This window comes from Crocuta crocuta, unplaced genomic scaffold (assembly GCF_008692635.1).
Source record: "Crocuta crocuta isolate KB4526 unplaced genomic scaffold, BGI_CrCroc_1.0 scaffold755, whole genome shotgun sequence".
Taxonomy (NCBI): domain Eukaryota; kingdom Metazoa; phylum Chordata; class Mammalia; order Carnivora; family Hyaenidae; genus Crocuta; species Crocuta crocuta.
This window is the reverse complement of record NW_027531305.1, coordinates 847,893-858,511: the sequence shown is the minus strand read 5'-3', so window position 1 is coordinate 858,511 and position 10,619 is coordinate 847,893. Positions and strand designations below refer to the sequence as shown.

The following is a 10,619-nucleotide window of genomic DNA, read 5'->3' as shown; positions in this document are numbered from 1 at the left end:
GTGTTCTTGGACAAGAATTGAATGATTTCAATTCCTACGTGTCCCCTGTGAATCCTGAATTGAACAGTATGGAAGGAATTAGGAGTAAGGGACAAGCAAACATTCAGGGAGTGAAGATGTTTGGGGAGACATGTGATTTAGGAGAGACAAGTAAGGGAGTGGAGTGGAAGTTCACTTACTGAATATGTGCTAAGTGGTATCATCTGTCTTCATACATTGTCAACAATTCTCTCAGCAGCCCAGATCTATCTGTCACTCTCCCCTGCTCCCCAGGCTGTGCACCAGACCCCTGCCTCTGGACTCTGCTAAGCCCTATTACTAAGCCCTATTTGCTAAGCAATAATGACGCAATCAACAAAAAGTTCTTTCTCCTTCCCCAACAGAGGAGCAGAGCCAAGGAGAGGGGTTCAAGAACAGGACATGNCCACATACACAGAAAATCATATCAGCTTGAGAGCTCATAAGCCTCACTTGAGACAATCTCTGAAGCTCCATAATCCATCCAGAAACTATTGCCAGAGGCCTCACCCCACAGGCCTTCTCCTCCTTAGCCTCTTTGCCTCCTGTTTTGTTCCTGGTGAGAGGGATCAGTGATCCATGAATATTTTCATGTTTCTACATGAGGAGGACTTACTGGAAAGAACTTATTGGCCATCTGGATTACAGGAGGCTGAATGACAACTTCCCTTGGAAGTTAGAGATGAACATTGCTCCAAAGCCATTTGCTCTCATTCTAGGATAGTAAATCCAGAGATTCCTCATCTCCCCTGGTGATAAGCCACCAGAACCTGTAGACTTTGTCTTCTCAGTGAAGAGGATTTGTTTATACTCCAGAAAACTTTTCACTGTTTCTCTCTCTCTCACACACATACACACAAAAGGAGAAGGAGAAAGAGAGGAGAAGAAGGAGAAGGAAGGGAAGGAGAAGGAGGAAAAGAAGAAGAGTGAGGAGGGCAAAGAGGAGGCTGGGGAAAAGGAAGGAGAAAAAGGAAGCAGAGGGGAGGAGGAGAAGAATGAGAAGAAGGGGCAGATGTATCAGCAGTCCTATATAAGTTCCAAGATTCATAATGAAGAGTTACCGCTCCTGTGATGAAAGCATGGTTGCATGTACAGATAAAAGCACCATGAAACTCACAGGAGAATTTCAGAATGAGGAACCATGGCTACATTTCTACTCTGGCCTCTCTTATTTCCATGAGTAATAACTGGGCTTCCCTGGCCTAGGATTCTAGTATATTCTAGTATACAAATAAACACACACACACACACACACACACACACACACACACACACACATGACTGACTACCTTATGAAGAAGAGTAAAATCTCAGGCTCTTCAGTTTCAGACTTAGCATCCCCTGCAGGTTACATTCCATAAAGTCATCTCTAAAACATATCCCTAACCCATCCCTCCTTTCCTCAAACACCTTCCATGCCTCCCCAGTGCCCTCTGGATCAAGTCTAAGTCTCCAATCTGAAATTTGTAATCAAGGTCCTTTCCGTCTCTTCAATCCAGATCCCAGAGAAACCCACCTTGGTCAGCAGGAGAATATCAATGAAGTCCAAAGTCTTGGACTTAGCCTTGGCCTCAAGGAAATCATCAACACCCTGAAGAGGGAGAGTGCGGCGCCTTTCCTGGATGACAGCATCTGTGAAGTTGTGCACCAGGCGGCAGGCTCTGCGGAAGCGTTGTCCATCTGGAGTGAGGTAGTACAGGAAGTCCATGTGCAAGAAGATCTGCTGGTGCCGTTTTGCCACAAGGGCACTGAGCTCTAAGATGGCAGCAATATATTCACTAGGCTTCCTGCAGGAAGAAGACATGACTCTCAGCCTTCAGGGCTGAGAAAATGCATGCAACCAGCAGCTGGGAGCTACCACCCATCAGAAAACTGAGTATCCAGGAACAGACGATCCCACAGATACATGGTGGGGCTGATCCAGGACATGTGACTCTCCAGACTTTCTTCTCTTCCTGATTCCCATTTCTGTGAGCTGCCTCCATGAACCCAGGCTAAGGAACCAGTCCTCTCTCTAGTCTTGCATCCAATTTCAGCACCATACATTGTCTACACATCATTTGATCTTCTCTAGAGTCAGATGTCCAAGAACTGCTTTGCCCAAGATGCTCATCTGCTCAAACACCTTCCATGCCTCTAGCAAAACCTCAGCAAAACCCTTTGCTTGGTTTTGAATGTCCTTAAAATATAGCTCCTGTCAACTCTTCCAACCTCATTCCAAGGTGACTCCTCACTGTGGCGCATGGTTTGCTCATCCTTTTCCTTTTGGCCTTTATCAAATATTTCTGCTTACCTGAAAGGATCGCTCTTTCTCTCGCCCTTCTTTGTCCCACTCTGATCCATCTCCCCCAGGAAGTCCCTTCTGATTGCCTTGGTCAGCCTTCCTCTCCCCATCTACTCCCTTGGGTCTATGGCCCATGTTCTCAGGCCCCAGGTAGATACTCACTCCTGGCAATTGCTGTCAAAACTGAAGACACATTTCTGCAGACTGTCCAGGGTCATGAGGCTGATGTGTTCAAACATGTCCAGATGGGTCCTGCCCTCTGAGACCAGGTGCTTCCACTTGGCCTGGGCAGAGAAGGAGGTAGAGCTGAGGCTGGAACCTGCCTCCCTTGAATCCCTGTGCAACACCAACCACCAAGAAGGAGCCCACCATGCCTAGGCTCCTCACACCAGGCACCCATCCCCAGGGAGGACCAGGCTTGAGGGGAAGTAGAAACTCTTACTATTAAGACCCCATGGCTGAGGGTCAGAAGGCCTGAGTTCAAATCCCGGCTCTGCATCCTACACCCCTGTGTGCCCTTGGTCAAGTCACTGCTGCCTAGGACTCTATCTGCCAAAGCTACAGTTAACAGGTAAGATGACTTGCTCTGGTGTCAGACAAGCCAGGTTGGAATCCCAGCTCCACTTATTAGCTCACGTGCTAGCTGTGTGAATGTGGGCAAGCTCCCTAACTATGCTGAACCAATTTTCACCATCTTTAATGAGGTAATAATAATCATGTCTACCTCATATGGTTGTGGAAGTCAATTATATAATATATGTCATGGAATGTCCACATAGATTCTGGCATATAGTAAGTGCTTGAGAAATGTAAGGTTTCATCGTCTTAATTGTTATAAATTAAGAAAAAGTCCTCTACGTTGAAAGAGGTAATCCATGGGCCCTGAGCACCCCTGCACCTTCTTGTTGGGTATGCCCAAAAAAGACAAGGCTCTGATGTTCTTTACCTGAGGTATTTCTCAGAGTTGTGTCTGCAGCAAACACCCTTGAACGATAAGGTGATATTTCCCCCAGACAAATGTCAGGCTTGCTTTTAATTGCCAAAAGTCATTGAGTCCCTAAATCTGGTAGCCCTCCCCTGTAATGCAACATACTGCATAAGCATTGAAGCCCACCTGTGTTACCCTCGTGGGATTTGGTGGCTTAGAGAAAGAATGCAAACCAAGAAGTATGTGTGCTTGCTGTGCCATGTATAATAAACTGTTCTTTGTCTCTGACACAGAGCAATGTGACTTTCGGCACAATCCAGAAAACAATCTCACTCCTTAGCTCGCAAGTATCAAAACAATCCCAGGCCCTTCTCCAAACCCCCACCTCTAATTCTTCACTTCCCTATATCAACACCCTTTGCAATGTGATTTTTCAGCCACTCCCATTAATAGATGGAGGCTCTTTCACCACCTTTTGATTCTATAATGGCCTTTTGACTTGTTTTGGCCAATCGACCATAGTGAAAATGATGAGATGATTATCTTAAACCTAGATCTCAAGAGACATTGAAGCTTCCTCTCAGTCTCCTTGAGCCCTGCCTCAGCCATGTGAACAAGTCTGAGATGCCTTCTGGATGGAAAAAAATCACATTAAAGAAAGTTCAGCTCACTTCTTTGTAAGGGAAACATCAAAATTAACACCTTTTGAGCATCTACTCTGTGCCAGGGACATGAATACATTCTATTATCTTGACTACCTTGCAGAGTGGGGATAAATATTCCCATTATTGAGGCTCGGAGAGGAAGAGCAGTGGCCCCAAAGCTATCTAGGAGAGCCAGAATTCCAGACAAGATGTCTCAGAGCCCCCAACACCCTCCAAGGCTTCAGCTGGGACCCTGGGTTTAAAAGACTCACATGCATGACATTTGCGCTGTCGTTGAAAATCTTCACATAGGGCTTCAGGATGTTGAAGTGGAAGGCGGGTGTCAGCATGCGGCGGTGGCTGTTCCATTTGTCACCAGCACTCAGCAGGAGCCCATCCCCTAGAAAAACAGACACAAGCAGAGGGCAAGGGCAGTGTCTCCCCCTGGGTCCCCAAGGTGGTCCCTAGCCCCCTTCACCCAAGTTACTCACCCAGCCAGGGCTTCAGGAATCTGTAGAAGACCATGTCCTTGAGTGCAATGGCAGCTGACACGAATGAAGAATGAGGAGTATCAGGGGTCATGGAGAAGGGGAGGGGAGGGGCTTTGGGTTGGGGGTGGAGGATCCCAGCCAGGGAATGCATACCTCCTCCAAAACCAGTTTAGCAGGATGGGGATAAGGGCAGAGGAAACATTGAGTGAGGAGGTGAGGGGGCACCAGACCAGGCTGCAATACAGAGCACAGCAAGGCAGAGCCTAGGGACACACAACTATGTACTTAGATGCTCCCTAATGTAGCACAACACACCCAGCATGCCTTGACATGGCTCCTAGCATGTCCAACGGGTTGGAAACACCCAAGCACAAATCGGCTCTCCACAACATGCCTTTACAGGGACCTAGGACATCGCATCTGTCCCAGAGCCCTCTGATATCTCCTGGGACTTCTGACATGGCCCCAACATGTGTTAACATGTCCTGTCATGAAACAACATGCATAACTCACACTGACATGATGCAGATGCTCTGAATGGACCCAAAGACAATCTGACACGACTTCAGTGTGTCTTATAGATGGTCCCAGACAGGACTCAACATGGCCCCACTAATGTCCCAGACATGAATCAGGCATGACCCAGCCATATTCTAAAACCTGCCCTGGACAAGACTTACATAAGGCCTCAGCATTTCTCAGAAGGACTCAGGGTTACAGACCTCAGACACCCCAAATGTGGTCCAGACATGAACAGGAGAACCAGACAAATGGCATCCCTGACCAAAAGCAGACAGGCTCCCCACATGCCTCAAACACCCTAGGCCACAGCTGAGCTCCACACATGACTAAGGCCATCTTCATTTGATCCCAGGTGTAACCAGAACAAGATATAAAGTATATCCAACTGTAAGCAGAACACAGATGGAAACATAAACGTGACCAGACCGGGCCATATAGCAGACATCGCACAATCACAGTCTAGGAGTGAGCAGATGTGACCAGAGATCTGGCAGGTGGGGTCCAGGTGAGACAGAGGCCGTGGCATCTCCACAGCTGCACCTGGGTCACCCATCAAGCTGCAGGCAGCACAGACACTTCAGCAGTGAGCAAGCCATGGCCATGGGGTGTCTACCTGGAGCAAAGAGCACAGGCTTGATGCAGGTGGGGTGGAAGATGCGGATGACGGCGTGCCAGGGACCCACCCACCAGCAGCACACATCCCCATAGGTGCTTGCCAGGTTTTGTGTGTACAGAAGACCTTCCTCTGAGCTCCGAATCTGAAGAGAAACAAAGAGGGCCCGACTGACGGTCTTTCTAGATGGCAAGATAGAAGGACCAGCAGAGCAAAGACCCAGACCTGAGCCCCATGCGTCCTCTCCAGCAGCTCAGCCTCCTCCTGAGGAGATCTCTCCGCAGACCTTTGATACAACAATTGAAGCTCCTTGGTTACAGGAACAAAAAGGGTCCTTCTCCCATTTGGATCCCAAAGACCACATTCACCTGACTTCTCTTCTGAACCCATTTTCCATACAAGAAAACTGAGGCTCTGAATGACAAAGTCATTTGCCCACACTCTCCCAGATAGTAAGTGGCACGGCTGAGATCTGAGCCCAGGTCCGTTGGAATTCCAGGGCCTGAGTTCTTAGCCATCGAACTGCCTTGAGCCCCAAAACAACAGCTCTGAGAACCTGCACTTGTCAAGACTGGGCAATCAGAGCCAGGCAATCAGAGCCACAGTGATTAAATGAGAAACTGACCCTGGGATGAAGGCCAAGAAAAGTAAAGAGAGTTTTGCAACTTTTCCCCTGGAACTGTTGGGAATAGGCTCGCTTTCCCACGGGTGTTGAGCTTCTTTTCCAGAATGAAAGTCAAGCCATCACAGAGGAAAACAAAACCAAAACAATGAAGATAGATTCTTGATGATGTTATTTGAGACCTGGATCCAGCCATGCATGAAGACAATGCTCCCTGGACTTCACTGTAAATAGATTTCCTTTCTTTGATTAGACCATCTAGGGTTGAGTTTTCACCACTCACAGCTTGGTGAAAAAAGACCTTGGCAGCGAGAGAGCCGGGTGCCTTCCCAGAGCCACGCGGAATTTGGGTGTTAATGGTAAGGTCTGTGTAGGCCGCTGCTTCTGCCCCTGCTCAGCCTGGTCTGTCTAGAAGTGGAAGAAGCAGAAGAAGGGAAGGGAGCCAGGCTGGGGTGGGGTCCCCTCAGGGAGATGCCGGGGGCCTGGAGCAGGAGGGCAATGAACTTGGAGAAGACAAGCTATAGGACAGGGTGGAAGGAAGCAACCCACCAGAGGTGGGGGTCACAGAAAGAGCAGCCCAGGTACTCCATCAGCTGCCAACCCTCATTGCCCTGGGGTTCGTGGGACTGAGGCCAGGCCCGGCAGGGGACCTCGGATGCAATCGATGCTCATCGCATCACTCTGCCCTCTGCTTTAAAAAAAATTCTGCTTGTCATTCCAGGCCCAGTTCCAATCATTCCTCCTCTAGGAAGTCTTCCAGCCTGCCCCAGAAGAGGCCTTGATTCTCTTCTGAGCTCCCACACCCATGTTCCTCTGGCCAATTCCTTACTCCACCGGGTCAGGGACCTCTCCGTCTAGATCCATCTCCTCAAGATGGGGGGGGTCCCAGTGGTGCCCAGGACACCAGGGTGGGAGAGGAGGGAGGAGGCAGTGCGATGGGGGTGGGCGAATACAAGAAGGGAAGAAGATGGCTGAGAGAGAAGAGGGGAGGTGGGGCCAAGGACCTGCTGGAGCTGCGGGAAGCTTGGCGGTGGAGGGGCGGGCAGCCCTGGGTTGTTTCACAGCCCACCGCCACAAGCTCTGCATGAGTACCTGAGGCATTGGTGATCATCCGGATCATGTCAGGGTGGCACAAAGTGATAAGAGGGAAGGTGGGGCCCAGCCACACCACAAACATCCGGGGGTAGCTGGCCACCATCTGATTTAAGACCCTCAAGCCCTGCTCCGTGGGGCTGACCTACAAGCAAGATAGGAGCCGTCACCGCCCCAGAAGGAGCCATGGCAGGTCCCCCAGCAGCCTCTGCAGTGGACGGTGTCTCCAGACTCTGCATGGATGGGGGAATCTCTGCTTCTTCCTGCTCCTTCCCTTGGGCTCCTGGAGGCCTCTCCACATCGCCAGGGTCCCTCCCAGGACACAAGGAGAAGGCATGCTCTCTGCCCACAGAGAGGCCGACCTCGGCTTGAGAATTCAGATCTTTCTTCTCCTGGGAGTGGGTCCAACCTCAGGGAGGTGCTCACGGGGGAGGATTGGGGGCAGCAGGGTGGCCTCAGGTCTTGTGCTGGGGCTCGTTCCCACATCCGGTCATGTCCTGGCCAGTCCACACAGCCCCCCAGTTTCTCATATGGTGAAGGTCTGCAGACCCCAGGAGACAGGTGTGAGCTCTGCCCATCTGTCCGGAGGGCAGCTCCCACCTACGTGCTCTTCTGCCCACCTAAGATTGCATAGTGCATCCTGTCTATCTGTCTATCTATCTATCTGTCTGTCTGTCTGTCTATCTATCTATCTATCATCTATCTATCTATCTATCATCAATTCCATCTATCTCCCCTGAACCTATGGACCCTCCCATCAGTCGTGACATTTATAAATGAAGAAATCAAGGCCGTATCCCCCAAAAGGAGATGGAGTAAGGCATCCTCAGTCCCACAGGAAGCCCCACCCGAGCCTGACAAGTACTTCCAGTTACTCCAGATGGGTGGACATAAGTCATTTTCTTTTGTGACTGCTCTCTGCTCCCTAAGAACCCTGAGGCATTTAATGAGAGTGGCTCAGAGAGGGAGAGTGACTCAGCTGAGGTCACATAGCAAGAGGGACCAGAGAAGACAAGAGTGACCTGACCCAGAACAGCCTCCATGGCCAAGCCCTGGAAGGGGGAGTGGAAACAGTAACATTTCCCCCTGGAAGGGGGAGTTTATAACATTCCAGCTGACCCCAGGGTTTGTCAAAAATATTCCCAGACCCAGAGTCTCAGGCAAACTTCACAATGATCTTGGAATGCCTCCATCCCAAACTGTAATGAGCAGTAAAATAGCAGGAAGTCCTTCCTCCAGCTGTGGTCCTCATGCTGGGCATTTAAGGAGAGCTGTGCTCCTCCCTCAGCCTGTCTGGGGATGGGAAGGGCTAGCTGCTCACCCCTTTGACCTTGACCATGACAGGTGATGCAAGTTCACCACCTATGTCATCAAACACTTACTTTGAGTGCCTACTGTATGTCAGCCCCTGGGCTGGGCCATGTCATATCTGCTCCCTAGCGGAAGTATCTAGCTGGAGAGGTGGAAGATAAGTAATCAGACAATTATTTCTTTAATTAAGCATGAGCAGACCCAAGTCAAAGGTCCATGTCTGGGATGCAGGTGGGGAGTCAAAGAAAGCTTCTGTAAGGGGAAGTGAGTGGTTTACTTTATTCAGGTTGGGCAATGGGCCCATTGGGACATCTTAGCAGGGAAGGGTAGACTGAGAGGAAGCTGTCCTGGGGGTGGGGGTGGGTGGAGAGCTAGACCCCTGTGAGTCGGGGTGGGGAGGTCATACCTAATTCCTGTAGGCAAGTGAGCAGACACAAAGGAATGGGCCAGGTAGGGAACAGACCCTGGACAGTGCCCCTGAGAAGGCCTCTGGGGTAGCTATGGACACTGGGAATCCCAGAGGACCCTGCTCTGTGCAGCCTGCCCTGCGAGCCCTTCAGAGGGACACTGATGTGGGAAATAGAGGCAGGAAATAGATCCCAAACAGGCTAGGGATGCGAAGACGAAGATGTGTAAATGGTCTGGAATTAATGAGTGTGTAAAGAGGGGCTCCCTAGCCTTCCTCCTTCTCTGCTGCCCCAGCCCCCAGATCCCAGCCCCACCCCTGGGGAAGTGCATCCACCCCAGACCCCAGACCCATCCTGCCACCCACACTCACCAGACCCAGGTGACCCCAAAACCAGTTCCGCTTTGGGGGCTGCGGGAAACACCGGAGGCGGCAGCAGGTCTCATAGAAGCTGTAGCTCCAGGCCAGGACGCGGGCCAGGAGCCAGGAGGCGCCCACCAGCAGCAGGAGCAGCCCCGGGGAGACTGCCGCCTGCCCGAGTCCCAGCCAGGACAGGCTCAGCTGTGGCATCCTGGGGGCAGAGTGTCCTGGGGGGAGGAAATGGGCAGAAGGAGAGCTCACAGGACTGCTCACACACAGAGGATGGGAGGAACAGGGACAGAGAGGGGTGGGGATGGTGAGTGCTAGGCACTGAGCCAACAGTGGCTCAGAGAGAGGAGAGGTGGATCTAGAGAATTCCAGAGGAAAAGGCAAGTGAGTGAGCGGGAGAAAAAGAAAGACAGAGACAGAGATTGAGAGACAGTTGACCACCCACTGGTAGCCACTCGCTCCCAGGTGCTCTCTGGACCCACCCAACCTTGGGCAGCGTTCATCCCACCTGGAGCCAAGACGCCCACCCAGGTACCTTCAGTCCACAGTAGCTTGTCCACACAACCTCCTCTCCCCTCCTCTTGGGAAGTCTTTGCCCCTGGTGCCTGACTTGCAGGGTCACTGGCAGTGGCCAGGCTAAACCAGCCAATCCCAGTCTGCCTGCTAACCTCCTCCCCAATTGGCAGTGGCCCAAATAGTAGGTGGGGGAGGGGGACTTCAGTGTTATCCAGAGAGAATGGGCACTGGATCCTCAGAACTCGGCGACTCCCACATTGGTTGAGGGATAAGTGGAGGGATGGGCAAAGGTGACTCGGGCCTCCAAGCTTACAGACGCCCCTGCCCTTCCAAGGCCGGCAGAGTGCAGCAGGTAAAAGCTTGAACTTGAGAGTTCAGGTGCCACGGGAGCAAGGTCCGGCCAAGCCTAGTTCCAAAATATCTCAGGAACTCCTCTCCACATGTGAGGCAGATGGGTGACATGCACCTTTTCCCAGCAGAGAATCAGGAAGCCAGGCCTCCCGGCTGCACAGCCTGGTTGGAGTTCAAGTCCTGAATCCAAGCAGCCCAGGGTCTGGGCTGAGACAAGGAATACAGAAATCTTTCTGGCTGGGAGTTACTTGCATCAGACTCAAGGGGTAGAGGGCCCAGTGGGAAGAAGGCACCTGGAGGTGAGGAGTTAAGGCTGCAGGGGGCCTGGGGAGATGGGGGCCAGACAGAGCTGGGAGCTCCTGTGCACAGTTCTGCCCCCTCCTGGCTGTGACCACGGGCTGTGCCAACCCCCTCTAGGCTCAGTCTTGCCATCTGGGAAATGGGATGTCAGA

At 51.4% G+C, this 10,619-nt stretch overlaps 1 protein-coding gene across 2 annotated transcripts; it reads right to left on the bottom strand.

Annotated features, from left to right (window-relative positions):
• Positions 1–430: 430 nt before the first annotated feature.
• On the bottom strand, positions 431–9,910 carry LOC144237851 (cytochrome P450 4F3-like). 2 transcript variants are annotated; one of them, XM_077771578.1, is made up of 7 exons: positions 9,836–9,910; positions 9,304–9,518; positions 7,215–7,359; positions 4,366–4,419; positions 4,147–4,274; positions 2,465–2,586; positions 431–1,805 (listed from the first exon to the last, which is right to left on the bottom strand). In XM_077771578.1, exons 2-7 carry the CDS (start codon positions 9,499–9,501, stop codon positions 1,463–1,465), a joined length of 990 nt encoding a protein of 329 aa, XP_077627704.1. In that variant the 5' UTR covers positions 9,502–9,518; positions 9,836–9,910; the 3' UTR covers positions 431–1,462. The 2 variants fall into 2 exon arrangements, with proteins under 2 accessions (XP_077627704.1, XP_077627702.1); XM_077771576.1 differs by lacking the exon at positions 7,215–7,359 and adding an exon at positions 5,501–5,645.
• Positions 9,911–10,619: the final 709 nt, after the last annotated feature.

Excerpts from the sequence above, each read along its gene's own strand:
- LOC144237851 (XM_077771578.1), bottom strand. The coding sequence starts at position 9,501 with ATGCCACAGCTGAGCCTGTCCTGGCTGGGACTCGGGCAGGCGGCAGTC. Across the intron at positions 7,360-9,303 it reads TTTGGGGTCACCTGGGTCTG|GTCAGCCCCACGGAGCAGGG; the intron begins GTGAGTGTGGGT and ends TCTTGCTTGTAG. Across the intron at positions 2,587-4,146 it reads ACAGCGCAAATGTCATGCAT|GCCAAGTGGAAGCACCTGGT; the intron begins GTGAGTCTTTTA and ends TTCTCTGCCCAG.